We start from the raw sequence: 22670 nt of genomic DNA on the forward strand, positions 1-22670 counted from the left end.
TGTGCAAATAGTTCACAGTGACCAAGTTCAGATGGGAAATTATGGGCTATGAGCCTGGACTGGTCAACGTCTGTAAAGACTCCCAGGCTGACGAGTCTGGATTCTATTCTGTGAGCCTGTAACTTTTAAATCTTTTTTTTTTTTAAGCAGCAAAATCTTTTTTTAATTGGTTGACTTTTTAAATGCAGAATCCCAAAATGGAAAAAAGTAACACTCAATGTAACACTCTATTGGTTGAAGGGAAGGCCGTATGCCCAAACCTGCCCCTTCCCCCGCCCCCAGGCCCCTGACGTCCCCTGAGAACCTAGAGATCTGAGGAACAGTTTGGAAAGCACTGTGATGGGGCACAGGGACTTGGGAAATGTCTGACTGGGGCAGTGCGCCTCTTTGTTGAGGGAAATCACAATTTCTAGATTTCTGGAGCCAAAGTGAGAGAGAAGGAAACCTCTTTAAGACTCACATGTGCAGTTTTTACAAAGAACCACCCAGTAGGTCTGAAAATAAGAGAGAAGACTCTCTTGCTGGATTCCAATATTGAAATGGTGGGCCCCACGTTAGCTCTGCATCCTCAAGGCTTGGAACTTGGCATCGCTCTCAGAGATGGGTAATATTTACTTCCTGACGGCCTGATGGCAAGAGGCAACTGGGAGGTGGTGGCTGTGCATCTGTTCTTCCTTCCCCCTGACTCTTTGATAGGGTGTGTTACATCCCTCACCTTTCAGTGCCTGAACCACACACAGCCTTCCTTGGCAAGTGAGTGTCTTGGTATGAGTGTAAAGGAAATTCAAATCCTCTTTCGAGTTTTTCCCCTAACCTTTCTACTCCAGCTTATCCCTCTATGCAACATGTAAGTGATTGCCTTTCATTTCTCAGAGACATGGAAAATTTGCAAAATGTTACTTTTCAAAGCATCCAGATTCTTGGGAAGAAAGATGCTAGAATAATGACATCTTTACTGGCTGATAAACTGGAGTGAGAGGAATTAGGAAGAAGATGTTTATCTAGAGGCAGAGGCAAGGGGCCCAGAACAGTAAGCAATTTCCTCACCAGCCCCTTCTGGCAGCCATCTTGCAGAATCCCCTCACTGGGATAACAGGAATGGCAGGAGGGGGGAGCGGCTGGGCATGGCCTGTTTCCTTTCCCCCTGTCCCACTAAGTTCTCCCTTCTTGCCAAGCTGGAGACTACTGGGTTGAAAGGAGGAGACTATGTAGCCTAGCACAGCTGGATTTGACAAAACCAACACCCACCCATAAATGAGGCAATGTGGCAGGTGCCCTGTCCATAGGACCCCCTCAGGGGGTTGTGTGCTCTTTCGATCCCTCTTTAGTATTACCTCAAAAACTCAAATCATATTATAAACACTTGCTGGCCTTTACATTTCTCAGTTATTGTTCCTTTTGAGTATGTCATTCCTTACAACATTTGTTCCCCAATTCAGTGGGCACTGGTATAAATGGGATTAACAAAAATAAGAAGCTCACATCATCCTCTAGGCTAATGAATCAGAACCCAATGGGGAGGGGCGCCTGGGTGGCTTAGCTGGGTAAGCGTCTGACTCTTGGTTTCGGCTCAGGTCATGATCTCATGATCTCATGAGTTGTGAGATCAAGCCCTGCGTCAGGCTCCCCACTCAGCGTTGAGTCTGCTTGAAGATTCTCTCCCTCTGCCCCTCCCCCTACTCCTGAGCACGCTAATAAAATAAATAAATCCTAAAAAAAAAAAAAAAAAGAAAAGAAAAAAAGAACGCACTGGGCATGGGCCCTGGGGAACTGCATTTTAAATAGGCTCCACAGGCAATGCTGGTATGTACCAGACTCTTGACAACCGCTGTCTTGCGGCCTTTCCCAGACAACTAACGAATTCTTGTACAGTTTAAACTTTTTTCTTCCATGGAGGAATTTCAGTGTGATCTGTGTCCTTTCTGCCTCTCGATGGGACTGAAGTCTTAAAAATGATTAATCTAAATGCTACACTCAATTACTTAACTGCAAAAATATAATATGCCAAAATATACAACCAGACTGTATCTACTTTGATAATTTAAGCAGAGGAGTGCCAACCCAGCAGCGATCTCTTCTGCAGGACCAGGCAGGAGTTTAATTATGAGCTGGTAGGTCATGCAGCTGTCAATAATCTGGAGGGTGTTGACACTTCCGGCTTGATGGATATCTAAATCTAGTCTTCGGCTGCCACAGGAAATCTCCCAGCCTCCCTTGATCTGGCAAAGAAGGAAGGAAGGTCCAGGTCTGACTGCTCAAGTCCCCCAGATGGGAATAGGAAGGGAGCACAAAGTGAAATGAGGGCTCTGGTGAGTCAAATTCTCAGCAGAAACCTGCCCCCAGGCCCCCAGCCCCCAGGGCGGGGCTCCTAAGGTCAGAAGCCGGCTGGGAGGTTCTCTGCTGCCATCAAGACCTAACAGGATGGGGGCCCATGTCAGGCTCTGGGCACCATAATACAATCCTGTTTGATTAAAAGAAATTTCTGGTAATGAATTAAACAGACCCAAGGAAAAAAGGACACGGTGGCAATATATTCTCCTGGCACCCAGCACACAGAAGGGAAGAGGGGGAAGAGAGAAAGGAGACATAAATAAAAAGGACTACTCACTGGGGCTTTTTTCTTCAGCAAGGTCACAGGCACAGAGCAGGTCAGAATCGATTGAGATGGGTTTCTGCTTAATCCAAAACTTAGTGCTGGCTTTTTGATTCGTAACGGGGTCTATCTCTACTTTGTCTCCAGAGATACCTGTAAGGCCAGGGTGGAGGGGTGGGAGGACAAAAAAGAAGCCACAAAAAGTGGAAGGCGTAAGTGATTTCAGTGGAATCATTTGACCTGTTTTGTAAATCCTAAATTGGATGAACAAGAGCTCTTTCCAACGGCTTTGGGGATGCCATCCACTTAAGAGACTCCAAATGGCACACAGAAGTGCACAGCCTGGTTTCCTGGGTGGGTGAGTTGGGGGGAGAAACCACTAAAACCGATACAAAAAAGGTATTAAGAAACACACCGTCTTAGATGTACCACAGATACAACACAGAGTACCTACATATTATTAACCCAAATAACACCTCTGTGTTGTAATGAAATAAACCATAACATAAGGTTCATTTAAAAAACAATTTTGATCAGTGGTCTTTTTTTTTTTTTTTTCTGATCTAGAAAAATCTTACACACTAAAAATAGGAAAAATCTATCTCTTCCTTTCTCTGACACTAAATAATTATCCAAGCTATATTGAGAGGAAGTCACAGAAGGATCAAAGGGTCCTCTACATAAAACCTTCCAAGTTCAAGTCTTGGAGCTTGGCTTCAGTCTGTGGAGGTCACAGCTTCTCTGCTGAGGGAGAAACAGCACTGGGTGTGAGCTTTATGCAACAAAGACGTTATAACAGGAATCCAGCATGTTAAATACTGCCACTTCAGGTTTCATTTTCAGAGCTGTGAAAGACATAACATACTGTACAGTGACTGGGAGCAAAGGTTTTAGGAGAACAAAGGTAATGCCAGGGATGAAAGGTGTCCCAGGATAACTGTGGCAAGGCACAGCAATTGCTCTCCCAGTGGCACTGAGCAGTATATGCTCAGCTGGACACACACGATCTAGGCTAGATGCTCTCTTCGTCCCCTTTTGCTGAAAATCGAGGAATCTGTTCATGAAATGAGACAAAAACCCTCAATATGCTTTCCAGAGTGGGCCCCAGAGAGAATCTTGAAAGTAATTAATATTTAGGCCATACTTTAAAGGTCAGGGGCAAAATGGAAAAAAGCAAAATCAAGTAGATAGGAGATAATTAAAACCATCAAATGTACATACTGCAACAAAAAGACAATCAGAATTAATACATTTCATCCCATGGATCACACTCAAATTTTTCGATACAACGTTTTTTGGTTGAGACCAAAAAAAAGCAGATAAAAGAAACAACTCAATTAAGAAACAAAAAACCCCCAAATAACCCAATGACCACAGTCTGAGAGTAAATTTAAAATTAAACAAGAAAACAAATACAAAAAAAATTCTAGTGATTAGGTCTGCCATACACTCCACTTCTATTTTATTTTATGAGTAAAGAAATCCCAAATAGCAGTCAGACAAAGGCAAGAGACTGTAGAGGCAGACTCTAGGAGAGTCTCGTCTGCTGTCTTCAGAGGAGACAATGCAGTACAGTTGCTTAACCCTGGTCATTACTGTGTGGTCTCTGGAAGAGATGAACAATTGGTATTTTTTTATTAATTGAATGCTGGAATTTGTCATTAGACATATTTCAGGAACACCATATTTCAATTAGGCATAATGTCATAAGTCCAATGGACTCTGGCCGTTCAGGTCTAGATGATTTCAGGAGGGTGAGAATGTATCAGGAGACCGATTTTATTATATTTCACTTAAAATAGATTACAACTACCCAGTTACACTCTTCCCTCCAATTTGGTCATTAATTGTTAAAGATCTGGACATTTCTATAGTTCCCTGAAAGAAAAGTACTTACGCCATGGCTGCTGGTAGCAAGTGGTTTTTATTTTTATTTTTTTTTGTCCCCCCCCTCCTTCCTCTGCTTATTTTTGACATTTATAAAAGTCAAAAACGAGCAGAGCACAATAAATGTGCATATCTCTTATGTGGAATAAACCCTGCCTCACATTCCTTTCTCAGAAAGAGAGGGCAAAAAACAAATCATCACCAGAGAGGCACGGCTTTAAAATTTTGTTCTACGGCCCCGAAACTCCTGAAGCCGTAGTCAGTCAATATTGTTAATGTACCTTGTTAATTTTATAGGATTTGTCAGGTAACTCCACTGGAAAATTATATAAAACTGTTCCAGATGAAAAGATGATAGTGACATGAATTAAAGTGATAGAACAATAGTGGAATATAAACCAGAAATGACACCCAAAGTGGCTGTTGATTTATTGCCGTGCTGAGTTTGGTTCTGGGCTCCCATGTATATTAGTGCTACAAATCTGGGTCCATTTAGCAGAGGGATGCTCATACATACATCACCAGCTCCTGCTCCAAGCCAAGGTCACTCCCCATGGCATCAATCTTTCCAACAGAGCCTACTTCACAAAGCAGGACTCTTGTAACCATCTCAGATGTAACAGACTCTCGTCCTCTTTCATCTTTCTTTTATCATGTAAAGTACACTTTAACTTCTATTATTTTTATCTGCAAATTGTTACTGTAGAGTTCATCCATTTCAGGCTATATCTTGGCATCAGTTGCCTGCGCTCTGCACGGCCACAAGAGCGCCTTCCCAATGACGCCCTTTCCGGGGGTTACTGTGCAGTCACTGTTCGCAGAGGGGAACCCCAATTCTGGCGTTTGGGGATGAAGATGTGGGAGATGAATGCGTTAGGTTCAAGATGGGCAGGCAGGTGGAACACCATTTAAACAACTGGTGTGTTCCAAAAAACTTGCCTGTAAATCAGATTTTTTCTGAATCAAATCACATTTTCCCACTGACTTCTAGTTCCAGAGATACTTTATATTCATTTTGGATTGATCTGTAATTGGCAGGAGCTCCCAACACTTGAGTTTTAAGTTTCTCTGCCCTGCAGGCTTTCAGTCAAGTAGTTAATGATCTGTAAAACACTTGCCTGCCTAGAGGAGTCACTATTTAAAGGAACCTGTAGGGGGATCTTTCCTGATGGGAACAATCCTTTTGTACATTAAATAATCTCACCCTACTTGAGATGTGCATGAGTCTCAGCTTCTTAAAGCAGGGCACACAGCCCACAGGAGCTGATCTGTTCTTGCTGCACAAGTGACAACCCTCTGCTTCCAGTTCAGGAGGGCCTGAGGCAGTCTAGCCGTGGAGCCCATTCTCCTGAACGTACCCAGAACCCGCTGCTGAAGAGAGTCCCCAGAACCTAGCCTGGAAGCTAACAGAGACCTCTTCTGTCCCTGCCCTGGAAGTCAAGGTGTCCTTCTTGGTTGGAAGGAGGAAGCAGGCTGGTGGAGAGGAGACCTATGAGGAGGCTGGCACCACAGTCCAGGCCAGGGGCGAAGAGGGGTGAACATTACCTGGCACCAAATACATGTTAGCATGGTTAGAAATCCTTTGTGTGCATTGATTCAAATCTCAGGACACCCTTATCCCATTGGTTACTATATTTACCCCTATTTTATAGATGAGAAAACTGAAGCATAGGGAGGTTAAGTAACTTGCCCAAGACCACACAGCTAAAAAGCGGCAAAGCTAGAATTGGGAGAAAGCCGGGAAATGTGGCTCCAGAATCTGTCTTCTCAGCCACTATGCTATTCTTCAAGAACTGTGCTAGGTGTTCTATATAACATGCCCTAGGAGGGGTGAAGGTGCTTGTCCAAGGTTGGGGAGCTTTTAAGCCCAGGGCTACCTGGTTCCCAAGTATGGTACTTCCCACTGCTCTGCACAGCCTCATTCAGTTGGGTCCAGACATAATGAGGAATTCTGCTTAACTAGTCTTTAATATCCTCTTTCAATTTTTACCAAGGAACAAATAAACATTCAAATGTGCCAATAAACACACACCTATTTTTGTTCAGATATGGAAAACCGGAGCATGAAATCCTACCAATATTCTTCTGCATGACCACTGAGCATGGTTAATGTCCTTGGCTAAAGCTTTTGTGTAAAGTCCCAAAGGAAAGACAGGCGTGCTCCTTAAAGTGTCACTCAGGCACTGTTTTTAAGTAATTCAAATTATAAACATACGTCCAAGAAAACAAGGGAAGTTGGTTTGTTAAGTTAACATTTCTTCAACTTAAATGGCCAACAGAGGAGCAGTTAATCCAACCACGGTGGAATACAACACAACCATGAAAAACTGCGTATGAGAAAAGCTTTGATTTGGAAAAATTCTTGTGAAGCTAAGTGAAAAGGACAGGAAAAATATTTATAGAAAGGAGATCTAACGGATATGCTTCAAACTGGTAACAGTGGTCAATTCTGGCTAGCAGGATTACATCCTTTCCTTTTCTGTATTTTTCCAAAACAGAAATTTCACCCAAAATAAAAACAAACATCATTTTAGGAGCTGACATTTTCTTGGTTTCTACTTCAGGATTCAGTACCTTTCCCAACTTTTACAGTGTGGGGAAGGGAGTATGTTGAATCCTGTGACTGCTAATCATGAAAGCAGCCCTAAGTGAAGACTACTTCCACCTAGCAGCCCTCAAGCATCGAAGTGGCTGAGCCGCTGGGAAGGGCTCCCGTGGCGGCATTATGGCCACCCTGGGGCCACCCCAACAAACCGTGCCTGGCAGGCTCCACCCGACCAGCTGTGGGAAGAGAGGAAGACAGCATGAGGGCTGGCCTGAAGTGGACAGGGTCAGCCCCTTCCCTCAGAAATAAGGGAAGCCACTTGTCTTCTTTTACCAGCTCTCCTCCCCTACCCACTTATCCATGGCCATCCGTCATGACCTTTTCATGCTCCTACTTCTGACAGCTTCCAGATACAGTGAGTCAAACTTCACTGGAAGCAAACTATCACGCCAACTGTCAAAGGCAGAAAACAATGCCTGATTGCTGTCCTATGTCAATGCCAGCATATAAATCCTTCCCTAACAAGACAGCTCAACATAAACAAAAAATGCAACTCTAATGTATATACAGCTCTCTGGGGAAACTGTTTGTCCAAGGCTTTAGAGTCATCACAAGGAGACCCTCATCCACTTTAACCAGATTTCCATAAAAGGAAATTGGCATGTATATCATCTTCTGCTAACAGACTGGGTACCTACTCTGGGCAGCCCCTGCGCTGGGTCCTGTTGTGTAGAGCGACTTACTGAGAGCTTCCCACCTTCTAATCAGGAAGGCAGTAGTGCAGAGAGGTTAGGGATGGTAGCAGTTGTCTTAGTTCCTAACCATGTGACTGACTTTGGGCAAGGTACTGTAAAATGGTGATGATAACAGAATTTATCTCTTGGGCTTTTGTGATGATGAAATAAGACTTATAAAGTGCTTGGAATAGTGCTTAGTACATCGCTGGTGACCTATACTATTACTCCTCATGACATTATCAGGGGTTAGGCACTGGGTTAAGAGATGTGACACAGACCCAACAATGAGGGTCTGGACAGGGAGCTCAGGGAGCCCCAGGAGGGATGTGAACAAGGGACCTGCCTGGCCCTAGTCTGGGGGTATTATCTCTGGGACTTGCTCTACATCCCAGCTTTGGAAGCACCAGGATCCAGAATGAACGTCCAGCTGGGGAGACCAATACCCTAACACGATGCATCCTTGTAGTAATCTCCCGTCACCAAGTGTCATTGGCCATACTTCTTCCCCACAATCTCCAGGAGTAGTTCAATTTGACATCAGGAAGACTGTTCTCACATCTGGAGCTGTGGAAACACTTGTATTAGGGGACCCCCCTGCCCCCGACCACCTCCAAGGTCTCTAGGTCATTAGTTTGGAGATCTTGCTTTTGGCAGCACGTTCCCACTCTTGTTATCCTGGGTGAATGTACTTCTCCCCTAGTAAGCCTGAGCCTCCTCCTCTGTAAAAGGGGGTAACAAAAAGTACCAGCTTCCAGGATGTCATGAAGATGGGGTGACACAAGCATGTAAAAAACTCGGCAGAGTGCCTGGCACATAATTATGGGCTCAATCAGTTATTAGTAAGGTTATTAGAGATGAAGGGCACAAAGGTGAAATGACGTACTTACGCGGGGTCAATCAAGTCAGTAAATGGCAAAGCTGAGCTGAAGCCCAGGTCTAGATGATCAACTCTAGTGTGTGTCCTGACCAGTTTACCGCTTCCCACTGTCCCACAGGCACATGCCTGACTCTCAAGAGGCACAACCTCCCCTAGGGCACATTTAAAATGTCCTTCTAAGAAGCTAAAACACCAATTCAGCAAAAATTAGGGCATTTAATATTCCGTGTCTCAGTGTATTTCCTGAGTTATTATTTATTTGCTCAGACATCATGAGCTGTGGTTCATTCATCAATTTCCTACAACTCTGAATCTAAGACTAGAAAAGCTCCACTGCTGTTAAATCCTGGAGTAGCTTTTTATATAATTCTACAATCCTCTTGTCTTCAGGTTACCTAGAGCCTATGAAAGCCTGGAAAAGCCCCTGGGAGTGCCACTGAACAACTCTTTGCTGGAGTGGATTGTGCTGAATCCACACAACCAATCGATAGCATCCACAGAGCAGTCAGGGAAGTCTTTGAAACTTTCTGAATTTACACACAGGATCAGATACAAAGGCTGTTTGGGCTTAATGAGACCTCAGAGATCACCTAGTCTGGGGCTTACATTCTCCATATGAAGAAATTGAGGCTCAGGGTGGGGATATGACTTGTCTGATGTCACCCATTAATGACAGAGCTGTACCCATAATTCATATCCCCAGACTATCAGGCAGGGTTTAAATAGACCAGCTCTCCTGTCTCAATGCATTAAGTTTATATAGTGGGTATATTCACATCGTGATCAAATGCATTACAGTATGAAAAGCAACGTCTCCCTTAGGGACCCAAAATAGATGACAATACCATATTTAGGCCACAACTATAATGAGACCCAGTCGAGCCTTACATTCTTGCGATCAAGTGGGGTACTGGACCCCCAAATCACTGGTTCCGTTCAAAGGCTAACCATCTGAAACCTTTTGGGAACCACAGCTAAGAGCTGCCAATTCCAATGTGTGGTCAGTTAGGGATTCAGTGACAAGTCTGAGTGTACCTGACTAGGCCATTATCCTTGGAATGAAAACTAAGGGGTGGCCTGAACATGAACGAGACCGTGAATGTACAGCCAAACTCAGCACAGAGCTCAGCATGAGGGTGGAGCTTGTCGAATGAGACGTGGGACCTTTCACTCAGTAACACCTGACCCCGGATGAGGACTAAGCTCTGTCTGTAAAGAAGGCACTTACAACGATTGTGTATTAGGGGAGTAAGTTTCCCAAACTAATATTCTCCCGGTAAACAGATATTTCAGGTGAGCTTACAGTGTCAGGTTGGGAAGCAGTACGCCATTTCCTAAGAGAATTTATGATACCAGGTGTAGAGTGGGGGAAAGACCAGATCTTCCTCACGTCCAGGCCCTGGTACACCGTTGGAGCTCAAGTGCCAAGGGTGAGGGCATGCTAAAAGGAATACAGAACCTTGATGGCCACTCCCTTATCCTATCCTCATGAATTTCTTTATGCTGGTGGCTCTCAACTTTTCCAATTCTCAAGGCTTTCTCAACCATCTGAGGAACCCAGTGTGCTGTCAATAGTAACCCTGGGTTTTTCAACAGGTGTTCTCAAAAGGGTAGATCTGGGAGCAGGGAATTAGAGTAAGGTACATAGTTAGGAAAAATCCTGAGTTTCTGACACTCCCTATCAGGGGATTTTCTTTCAACCCAATCACTGCATTAAGCACTAATGTCGTTAAAAAAAAAATTCTGGAGGCAATCTTGGTAGTATTTGTTCTGCTATCTCATAAGCTCATTAGAACTTGTTAAGTTCTATTCCAAATTTTGGTTCAGAAAATGTTGTCACAACAGGGACAGAACAATCATGTGATGTTAGAATTGCCATCCTCAAATTACTCAGTGGACCCAGGGATTCTGGAGCTAAGTGTGATGGATGTCTCTCATGATCATTTTCGTGCATCTGAATGGAGGAGGGTATCTCCTTAGTATCAGTAAGAAAATGAAACAGAAATACAGAGGGAAAATCCATCCACCTGCTAAGAACCCGCATGTCCAGATTATGTAATTACTCGAACTATACTCCATAGGTACTTGAACTGGAACATAACAGGGGCAAGTATTTTATTCACAGAGAGCCACACAGAGCACCAGAGTGAGAGGGGAAAAAAAAAGTGCAGGTCACATCTGTTTGCTTTCATTCACTTAGTCTTGTGTTGATGTGCTTCTTAAGTCTGCATATTGTATATCAAGAAACGGCACTGTAATGAAGTCTTCCTTGAGTGCTGGCTTGTACGTATTGACTAGGGGGTTAAATAATACCTGCAATAGGACAGATAAACCAGGGAAGACAATAGATGGCAAATATGCTGCCTCTCATCATGCTCGGGCCCAGGGCAGGCATTTTTAATCAATCACAGAGTTTCTCCACGTTGCCCTCAGACGCAGCTCCAGATGCTGCGTCAGCATAATGCTCGGGGCAGCCATTACAAACTTGACTGGAGTCAGCTGATGAGATGAAACCTCTCTGCCTTCTCTCTGATATGTGCTATTGTACTTGATACTAGGATCACAAGTGTTCGGATTATACATATGGATTGTTTGATGAAGAGACGGTGGCGGTAACCATGGAACCTTCCAGCAAGATTATCTTAGGATACAGTCTTTATCTGTAAATCCTACAGAGAATCTGTGTATCTTCTACGGAATGATGTTAGGTTATATGTGCAATTATGACACCGACGGGCTTCACGGGATAGTACAGATGCAGGAACCTAAACCGCTGGTGCCGTGGGGAAGGTCTGTCCTGAGAAATGACAAGGCGAAGGCATCAAGTTGGCACAGTGGCACAACTATCAAAGCACTTCTCAGCCTGAGGCCCTGTATTGAGGAAGCCAGGCTGACCTGCCCAGTCAGTAAAAACAAGCCTTGGACAAAGAGATAAGGGGCAAGAAAGTCCTTTGGATACCGAGAGGCTGTATTTCCCAAGCCACACAATTAAGGGGAGATTCTGAGCTAGCGGGTCTGGGATGAGGTCAGGGACTTGGTGATTCTGATACACAGTCAGGGTTGCAATCACTGCTCTAACGTACTGTGTAAATAAGAGGTATACAATGGTGGTATCTCGGTCCTCTCTGCTTTGTTTCTTGTATGGGTTTCTGGCAGCCCCTTGGCTAGTGCATCATAATTCAGCTTCCACCAGGCAGCCAATGAATACTTACTGATAGGGTACTATGGGCTTCCTAGATGGTGGCTGGCATTCACCTTCTGACCCTTTCAGTTTGCTTTTCTCCAAACCCACTTCAAGCTGTCAGTCTTGGCATGTTTGGGCAGCACACATGTCCTAGTGCCTGATCCCATGGCCAGACACACAGGATCAGATACACGGGAGACCACGTTAATGGAAATGACCTCAACTTGGTACAAGCTCAACCAAGAATGTTTCTGAGAAATAACGGAATGGTTAGGCATGATGGTTTTGTGTGCTAAACTCTTCAGGCTGACAGAGCAGGGATGGTGAATAGACTTCAACTTAAGAACCAACTTCAGCTGACTGCTAGGGATTGCTTACAGGGCTGTGTTAGAAAGGGTTCTGAGGTCAGGTCTGGGCCCACAGGGAAGAAGTGCGGTGACTGACAACGCAACTGGAGGATGGAACAGCAGCACACGTGCTACACTGACACTGACCTCCAGATGCTAGGGCAGGGAGAAGAGTGAGGGTGTGCAGAAGTTTTGGAACTGGCCAACAACAAGTAATCACTTCCTTTGCGAAGGCAAGTTATTAATGACTGAGGCATCCACGGCTTGATGGATTGGGTTTGTTGGACGGGACTGGGCTTCAGTCCCAGTTCTGTTATTGGGACTGGACATCCCACTGGATATCCTGATGGCTGGGAGGGAGGGAAAGAAAGTTAGTGCTTATTAAGTAATAGCTGTGTGCCAGTCAGCACTAAAATCCCTCTGAACATCACATTACTTCACTTATTCCTCCAAGCCTTGTTTTTCTGAGTCATGAAATGGGAGTAATAATGTAATCAATGTTCTACGTGGATTAAATAAGGTGATGGGGTGAAAGTTCGCCGCATACCACAAATTGTCCTAGAACTATAGAGCATTAGTGCAATGATAATTTGCATTCAACGCGTAATACGATAGTTAGGTGCAGGACTCAGCCTTAGGCAGTCTTGGGTTCTGATCCCAGCTTCATTACTTAACAAGTAATTGTTCCCTATATCCTAGTTTCCTCATATAAAAAAATGGAGATAATATCAGTACTATCCAATAATAGCAATATGATTACAGGAGATAAGAATATAAGAGTGATCAGTAAAGTGCCTGGCACATAGCAACAAGCACTTGATAAATAACTACTTCAAAAAATTATAATTCTTCATGTTAATGTTATTTAAAAAGATCAGGTCTTTGCCGTAAGTTTCACTGACGGACTCCAGTAAAGTTTTTCAATCACTGAAAAGTCTGGTGGAAAATCAGTTTAAGTCTGGGTCTTGCAGATCCAAGTTGGAGTCCCTCCTCACCTGACTTTCTCAGAAGCAGATGGCAGATGGTAAAATGGGAGCATGGGCCACGACTGCCCGATCAGGAGGCAAGCAGCTGTGATGGCCCCGCGGAGCTTGGGAATTCTGCTCGCTGCCGCTGCTGTGTGCTCCTACGTACCACTGACTCAGAGCGGACAGGCAGTTTTCTGTGGAATCAGCAGGGCTGCTGGGGAAATGCCGCACACAGACACTTACCACTTAGAAGAACTTGCCACAGGGGGCAAGTGAAATCTCTGCTCTGACTGACACAGGATGGATGAGTGGAGGAGACCATCCATCAGTGTCAGGAAGATCTGAAGCACCTGGCTAGTCAGTTGAAATAAAATAAATTATTTACTGATCTCAAAATCCAGCTGCTCACTCAAATGCTCATAAAAGGTCTGCTGTTTGCTGCCCTGTCCTTTACAGTAGATTCAGTTTCGGAAAGAAAGAATTCCTGGATCACTCTGTACGTCTTTGTTGTTGTTACTGTGAAAATGAAAGGGTGTTACCTGCTTTGCAAGGAGGGAGAGGGGGTCTAATACAGAGAGGGGGTTACATATGGAACTCGTCTACACGGCAACAGGAAATGAGCTTAATTTATTCACCGCATGGTTTAATACTCATGGGCACAGTTTCTGTGACTGTCACAAAATTCCTTAGGACTAATTAATGAAATTTCTGCTTATAATCCTAAAGATTGAGCTTAGATTCATAATTGAAACTAATATTCTGGCAACGTCTGACTGTTTAGAAGCTCCTTGGAGCCATGTCTCTCCACCAGAGGGTGCCATGGGTACCACTGGAAACATCCAGAGGTGATTGGGACCGGGCCTCTAGTCACACTTCTGAGAGCTACTGCTCTAGGGAGAGATATCTGCACCACTATCATCATCCATTTCTACCTGACAAGTCTCCCCCACTGCAGCTACAAGTGAAACTTGGCCAATAGAGCCACTACCTAAACTGACTGATGTGGTTAACTTCAAGATGGTAGACTAAGACAGCTACAAGCAAAATAGGTAACAGTGACAATAACAGCAACGCTAAGAGGAGCCTCTATTCAGAATAGAGCTTCTAAATGCCAGACAACTTTTTTTTTCTACCTTGAAAGGTAAATGTTATAACTCCCATTCTATAGATGATAAAAACTAAGACTGAAAAGAGAAGGGACTTGTCCAAGGTGACACTGCAGGTAACCCAGTCCTGACTACAGATTAGGGCTCTTCCCACAGATCCTTTTGTGGGCCTTTTCCTTTAAGTGAATATACATGTCAGAATCTGATGAATTAAAGTTTGGCTTTTTTGCCGTGGGACATATGTGTGGGAAAGAAGACCACGATCTTGGTTATCTTTCCAAAGCACTGCTTTTTTACCTTGAGAATCTGTGGACTTACTGATGATGTTCACCTGTGAAAATCCCTGCCTTGTACCCTGGCTGCAGTTGGGCTACTTACTGGGTTTCTTAAAACTAGACTCACTCCTTTGTTACTGGGAAGGTACTGCAGGCAAACACAAACTAGACGTCTGAATAGAATTCTTATTTCAGTAAAGTTTTATTAGAAATATGCAACAGAAAGCGCATGAGTCCTAAGAGTATCTATAACTTGATTTTTCCACAAAGTCTACACACTCACGTAATCAGTGCCCAGATCAAGAAACGAAACCGTACCAGCGTCCCAAGACTTTCCTGCAGTCACTCCAGCCTCCTCTCCCCCTGGATAACCACCGCCATTACTTCTACACAATAGGTTACTGTGTATTTTTGGAAGGAGTTACATTCACCACTATAGCACAAACACGGTTTTTGAATATTATATAGCGGAATAACACAGTAGGGACCTTTTCCCCTTTTTTTGAATCTGGCTTCTTTTTGGGCAGCCTCACTATTTTTATTTCAATGAGAAGAACCAGGAAAAGCAGCCCCAGGAAGAAAGACACCAAAGATTTTTATGTTTTAAGAATCAACATTATAAAATAAGCATTTTTTCCCCATTTTAGATATTCAGCCTTTTGTTTGTTTGTTTTTGTGAGGAGGCTGAAACAGGTCCAGAAAGGGGAAAAAAAGGTGGGTTCTATGGTTTGGTTCAAAGTTCCTGGGTGCTAATTCATCCAGTTAGTTTGTTAGAATCACCATCATCCTAGCAGCTGGTGTTTCCCGAGGCCTCGCTCCACGCCAGGTGCCTTCCTAAGTATTCTGCACGCGTGATGACATCTCGTGCCCAGAAGCACCGCATCTATGAGATAGGTACTATTGTTTCCGCTTTGCCAATGAGGAAACTGAGGCTCTGAACCATTTGCCTGTGGTGATGCAGCTAATAAATGAGCCAGGGTTTGAACCCCGGCTTCTAGCTCCAGAGTCTGTCCTCTGCACGTTCCACTAACAGCTCTCATTTACAGGAAGTCTGCCACCCGCCAGGCCCTGTGCTAAGTGCTTCACATGGCCAATCTGACTTGCTCCCCAAGGCAGTCTGAAGAAGCTGGTGCTACTGATATTCCCACTTAGACCAGAATTGAGGCTCGGCAGGATGAACGCACTTGCCTAATGCAGCTGGCTACTGGCAAAGCCACGACTCAGAGCTTCTGAGTCTGGTGCCCCTCTTGGACTTACTCGGCGGTACTGTCAGCGTGCTTCAAGCTCCAGTCAGTCAGGCTGGGGAGGAATATTTGAAGAGTTGTTTTTTTTTTTTTTTTTTTTTTTTTAATTTGAAGAGATTTTTGAGGCTTATTACAAATTAGCCAGACTAACGCCGACATTGTAAAAGACTTTATTATGAGACACATACAGAGTATTTGTGAGAACCTATAATCAGCGGGCCTCAGAGTTGGAGTGCAAACTTCCTCCCTTTACACACAAGCAGACAGGGCCTGGGAAGGGACAGTGTGGCAGAGGCAGGTGGCAGAGCCAGGGAATAGGTCAGCTCCCTAAGCCTGGCATCCATAACTGCTTCCCACTCCTCCCAGTGTCCTTTCTTAGGGAGCAGGTGCACTTAAGTTGGCCAGACCAGCGTTCTGCTCCCGACACTACCACCTACCCGCTGTGTAAGCTTGGGCATGAGGTGTCACCTCTCTGGCACCTCATTTACCTTCGTTGCTAGATGGGGAAGGTACAAATACCTACCTTTTAGGTAGTTCAGTAGTGTATGTAAAGCACTTAGCACAGGGCCTACTACACAGCAGGTACCTATAAATGACAGCCGTGATGATGATGATGACGTAATATTGACTACTATGACACTTTTTCTACTCCTGTTATGTGTAAGTCAAAACAGAAATTTAGCACTTAATTGGAACAAATTAATCCCAAATATTAATTGAAAGTTAATTCTGGATTATTTGGTGAGGATCCAAATATAACTTCTGAGATCATTAAAATGCTTCCTGAATAAAGGCATGAATGAATAAGCAATGAATTCACCTGAGCAAAAAAAGGCAAGTGGCAAAGCTGCCAGCAGTTCTAAGGAGAGCATGTAAGAGAATTACAGAATGATAAGAATTATGGAACTTCACAGAAGTCAATCAGTTTGAAAAGAGTCTCAAGTTAGTTCTATTTCTAATCTTCTGCTTCATAAAAAAGAAGACAAGACAGAGCACTCAGGTGGGGAAAAGGAGGCACTTTCTATTTCACTGTTTAAACATTTTCTCTGAAAACAAATTACCATTAGTCATTCAGGTCACATAAAAGTCGGATGTTGTTTCTTTCCCTGTTTCTACGCTGACCACTGATACAAAGGGTCTGGTCCATCACCGGTTCAGGCACTTACCTAACTGGACATCGGTTGTGAATCGGAGTCTGTGGATCATGCTGACTTTGAATGACTTGTAATGGTGGCTGCTAAGCATATCCTGTACTGTAGCTATGTCAATCTGTGAATCCTCCTCAAAAACTCCGTCTGCCCTTGAACCTGGGGAGGAAAAAGCAGTTTAACACATAAAGATACATGAGGCTTGGCAAATGGTGTCTGCTTAAAATGCTTTGGGATAAATTAAAATAATATGGGCTATTTAATTTGGAGAAGAAAAGGCTGAGCGATGACTTAATAATGCCATTCCAGTACACAGAGAATGGTAGCATATTCATCATTCCACAATTAATTCCACAAACACTGCCTATGCTATGGCAGGCCCTTGGCTGGGCAGCAGGGATACACAAGGATAGAAAAACTGCTGCTTGCCAGAAGCTCTCCATCTCCACGAGAGTAAGCTGAAACCACAAAAGCATGGGTGGTCACACTTCTTGTTTCTTTTCCTAATAATAATTTTTCTGATCATAAAAGTAACCCATGCTCTTGAAGAATTCTCGTGCTTTCCAAGATTCTCAAACTGTTCATCAGCTTCCTGTCTTGCGCCCCAGTCTCCACTGGTACAGGCACGAGCCTGCTCCTGCTCGGATGGCTGTAACAGTCTCCTCACCGGCCTTCTGGCCACCAGGCACTCTCTGCAATCCAGCCACCACAGGACTTTCTGATTCATACGGCTTTCTAAAGCTTTGATCATTTATTCACTCATTCAATATTCAGTGAGAGCTTTGTGCGTGCTCAGTACTCTGATATGTGATACTGGGGACAAATAAGAAGGCTGGTGCTCAAAAATCTTCCCTGGTTTTGCATGGCCTCCTGAATGAGGCACTGTTTCCAGCCAAGCAATCAAGGCTGTCCATAATCTGGCTGAAACATAATTTTTCAATTTTACTTGTCATTTCTCATCCATACGTTTTTGCAGCTCCTCTCAAACTCCTCAGACTGCACACAAGTCCAGGTTTTTCTACTTTTGGGCTTTTGCTCATGTGGTGGCCTAGAACACCTCTTCCAATCTTACCCTATACTTGTCAAAACTCCACCCAGGGCAGCTCAAACCCCACCTCCTGAATTCCATAGTGGTTGGTTTATACTGGACCCTGGAGCCAGACAGACCAGGATTCAATTTCTAGCTCCGCCTCTAACTTGCTATATGATCTTAGGCAAGTGACTCTGTCTTTCTGAACCCCAGTTTTTTATTATGCACAGAATGCCAAAATGTATTTAAAGACTCTAACACATAATACACTTAACAAACAGCAGTCATAATTATTTTTATTCTACTGTCATAGAGGACCACATTCAGCCTTGCACTAAAATTGCTGAGTGGTTGGTCTGGCCTAATCTGGAAGCTTTTTGATAGTAAAGTTCCTCATTCATCTCTGTATCTTCTGCAAGCAGTACAGGCAGCTGGTATGCTCTTGCTAAATTCTGCTAAATAAAGAAGATGAAATACAATACAATACAATACAATACATAAAGAACCAGTGTGTACGACTGCTTACTATACATCAGGCATGGTGCTAAGCACTTTACACATGCACTTAAGCCTCATGACAACCTGGTGGGTACTGTCAGGTACAGATGAGGAATCTGAGGCTTTGGGAAGTAGACTCATGTGCCCAGGGCCACACTAAGCAAAGCTAAATTATCTCCTGTCCCCCAGAGTTTAAAATGGGGTCTTCTGAAGGTGCAGCTGCTGGTGCCATTCACCAGTGGGACCTGTATAGCAGAGGCCAACCAGAGCAGGGTGCCCTAAGCTTTGCTGAGTAGAACACCCAGAGATGGACCACAGGGAAATCCAGGGAGAACTCCTTGGGACAGAGCTGGAGATATGGAAAACCCTAGATTTGGGTGTAAAATGGGACAATTCTGTTATACAACTGGCAGCCTGACAATTACACACTTTTCCTTCCCACAGTTATTGCTTACAGGGTACGCTTTTAAGTCAAAGTTGGTTTCTGATGCCTTTACATTGAATTCTTTTATTAGGAATTGTACACTTGCTTTCCAAACACTGCAATTATTCCCAGCTAAAATAACTCTAGCCCTATAATAATGCTCTCCCCACCATGAAGATGCAGTCTCACACTTAGTGGGCTACTCACTGAATGCCTGTGATACGGCCCCATCTGTGAGCATCTGTGCATATTGTCCTCTTTGCCTTCTCTCCACTCCACTCTCTCCTGACCTATTTCTCCAGGTCTCCTGGAGGTTAGCTCAAGTGACACTCCAGGGAAAGCTTCCCTGACCCCGGGCCCCCAAGTCTAGTACAGCTCCTTTTGCCACTGCACCCACCAATTTCCTGCACAATGCAGTCACTGCTAGTCATTATCTGTCTCTGCCCCAAGAGGGCAGGCAGAGTGACTGCTTTACTCACCATTATAGCCTCGACCCTGCTAGTGCTACCACGCCCAGGATAAAGCAAGTGCTCAATAAAAATTTACTGGATGAATACAAGCTCCTATGTCCACAGGAAGGTGAAGATCAGAGAGGCTGAGTGATTTAACCAACATCACATTGCTAGGATCAGAAGAGTTACACTCAGCATCTGTAAGGGCCATTAAGTAACCTTGCTACCTTTCTTGGGTCACCTGTAATTTTGGACAGAGGTGCCATCATCGCAAGCAATACTGTCTTCTGGGTAATGTCCATCTCTTAAATCAAGAGGCTGGCTAGAATTTACAGAGCTTCAAATAATCATTCACTTTCCCCAATACACACTTTACTGCAAAAGAACTATGAAGATATGTTTATTTCTATTTTTAGAACCTTTTCAATCGGAGAGTTGTGGAGAATTTTGGTGAAATATTAAAATCCTTTCATGTTTTAAAAATCAGTTAAAGCCATCTTATCTGAGAAAATGCCATTATTAGATACAACTTAGCTCAAGAACTTCTGTTTTCCTTACTAATTAGTATTTTCTAAATATTGCAGGTATTTGATTTGGAAAGGAGTAACAGCTCGTTATGCTAAAATGCCAATTACTAAAAAAAAAAAAAACCCACACTTAAGAGTTTTACATTTTATGATGTTGGATTAAAACCAATTTAAAAATTACTATAACGTGACATATAATTTTTTACTGAGCAATTTCAACGCCAGCTGCTAATAAAGCATCTTAGCTGTAAATGATAATTCAGATGCTTTTAGATAAAGTGGTGCATAAATATGGCTGGAAATTGATTTAGCTTCTTACAGAAGCTACTGAAGAATGACATATTTTGTTTAATACACCAGCTAATGTAGTCCTAAAAGCTCAAACAAGTGCCAGTTTTCACTCCTAAATTTGCTGTGGGAGATTAATGAAAACTTTATATTTTGCTGAAATGTTAATAATGGGCAGATGAGATGATAGGATTTTAGTAAAGGTCTTAAAGCTATGGAATAACCAGCAAGGCTTGTCAATTTCCTTATATTAATTTTGTTCAAGACTTATATAGCTGGAGCTGGCTCAACACACTAATGCTTCTTGCATTGACCTTCTACTCTCCAACAGTGTAAATTCATATCCCATTTGAGGATTTAAGCCCCTCTGATACTTGGGGAAGTTCTGAGCCTTGCCCCAGATGACGAGAGGTGTGTTTGCTTTTGTGATTAGAAGGGCAACAGCACCTGGGGGAGTAGGGAGGGAAGGAATACGCCTGGGGGTGCTGCCCACCCCCATGTAGGTCATCTGCTGAACTTCTGGTCTCAGAGTTACAGAGCCATTTTTCAAAGTAGGCTCAGGAGTGCCACACTTGGAGGGGGCATGTGTGCTTGTATACATCAGTCCGCCATATAACTTGCAACTACTCTCCCCATGCCAGCAGGACGCTAGACTATGGAGGCACACTGGTGAGGATAAGGCAGGGTTCCTATCTTCAGGAGCTTACAGACTTGGTATTAGGAACAGAAAGAAAATGATACAAGGCAGAAGAAAAGTACCCAATAAATGGTGCATGCAACACACACTGTATATCTAAAAAACATCTGAAACAGAGCATCATACCAAAAGCATGTTTCTGGACTAGAAAAGTTCAAAGACTCTGCCTGTATACCTTTACTGTTTGTACCCTTCCAGAAACGAGTGAACTCAACCATACATACATCGGCACTATACCATTTGCATGTTAAAATTATTACTATATACTAATTTCACATTTAAAAACCCACTTCTGTTCAAGAGAAGACATTTTTATCTACTCCAAGTGAAAAAAGAGAGAACCAGAATGTCTTAGAAATAAACATATTAAAAAAAAAAAAACAGTCCCAAACTGTTAATTTAATTGAAACATAACCCTTTGGTATTTTGTTAAAAGAGCAATTAAAAAGGTCACAAGCAATTAAATGAAACAAAAGCCACACTGTGTTCATCTACATTAATGCTGAACTGGGTCTCCTCCTGAATGACAAGATAAATTGTAATGGTGCCTTCAAAGACTTCACAATGTATTTTGTCAAAGTCGGGAGTGTTAATGTCTCTATGTGCCATGGATTACCATAATGTATCGTGTCAAAACGCTCGAGCTGCAATAACTCAAAGATGTATTGTGATAGATCAAATTTTGGGGTGGGGCCTAAAAGTGACTTGAGCACCAGTGCGCTCAGATGGACTGACAGCAGGCTCCGGAAGAATGACAGACAGCCCATTTGCAACTTGTAAAGGTTTGCGGGATAAAATCTAAGAGGGGAAGGAGCCTAGCTATCAAGAGGAAAGAATGAGAAAGGAGGAAACAGGAATGGCACCTATCTCAATGGCAAAACCAGGCTGGGGCAAGAGGGGGCAGAGGGAAGGAGTAGGCAGGCAATGTCTAGAGCCTGCAGCAAAGAAAGAAAGAGGAGGTGCTGAGGGCGCCAAGGGCTGGGAAGTGGACTTGGGGCTTACTAACATTGGAAAGAACCTGGAACATAGAACTCAAAGACATAGGTTCAAATCCTAACTCTGACATCAAGGGTTAAGAGCGGGCCAAAACCTTGCCCAAGATTCCATTTTTGGGAAGAGGCAGAGCTGGGACAAATCTGTTGAACCCAAGTCTGTTCCTTCCTCTGTGCTTCTCCGTCCCTTCCACCTCACCACCTTCTACAGGCAGCTGCAAGGAGACAGACTGTGTAGGTAACTATAAACTCTCAGTCAGTGGTTCTCAAAGTACAGTTTAGGACCTGCTGGAGGGGTGATCCCCAAGAACTATTTTGGGGGTCCATAACCTCAATGCTATTTTCACAACATTAAGAGTAAGACATCATTTGCCCTTTTCATGCCTATTATCTTACAAGCGCACAAAGTAATAACAAGTATACAAGCTCATCGATATGGTTCTGATTTCACATTGCAACTAACCTTTAAGAATCAATCACTTGAGTTTTGGTATATTAATGAAAATTAATATCCAATATTCTCTGAAAAAGCTATTGAAATACTCCTACCTTTTCCAACCATGTATCTATGTTAGGCCAAATTTTCTTCATATACTACAACTGAAACAATATATTACAGCAGACTGAATGCAGCAGATATAAAAATCAAGATGCTTTCTATAAAGCTAGATACTATAGAAATTTGCAAAAGCATATATAAAACAGTGCCCACTGGTTCAGGTGATTAGTCAATAATTTATCTTCCTGACGGAACAAAAATAAATGCTCTTCAGAGAAAGAAAATGGAAAACAAAAGAAAATATAGCTATTTTTCACAAAAATTTGTTTACACGTAATGGATTTATTATTAG

General features: G+C 43.3%; 1 protein-coding gene across 12 annotated transcripts in view; it reads right to left on the bottom strand.

Moving 5' to 3' along the window:
* The window catches only part of MAPKAP1 (MAPK associated protein 1), a 237004-nt gene that overhangs the window by 26956 nt on the left and 187378 nt on the right, over positions 1-22670 (bottom strand). For 10 of the 12 annotated variants that reach the window (XM_048222917.2, XM_026513965.3, XM_057313762.1 and 7 more), the window contains 2 exons: positions 16930-17070; positions 2609-2746 (listed from right to left, as the gene is read on the bottom strand). In XM_048222917.2, coding sequence (XP_048078874.1) covers positions 2609-2746; positions 16930-17070 — 279 coding nt within the window. Of the gene's footprint in view, positions 1-132; positions 2220-2608; positions 2747-16929; positions 17071-22670 lie in introns of those variants that run through there. The other 2 variants (XM_057313760.1, XM_057313761.1) reach the window with 2 other exon arrangements.

Source organism: Ursus arctos, unplaced genomic scaffold (genome assembly GCF_023065955.2).
Source record: "Ursus arctos isolate Adak ecotype North America unplaced genomic scaffold, UrsArc2.0 scaffold_18, whole genome shotgun sequence".
NCBI classification, from domain to species: domain Eukaryota; kingdom Metazoa; phylum Chordata; class Mammalia; order Carnivora; family Ursidae; genus Ursus; species Ursus arctos.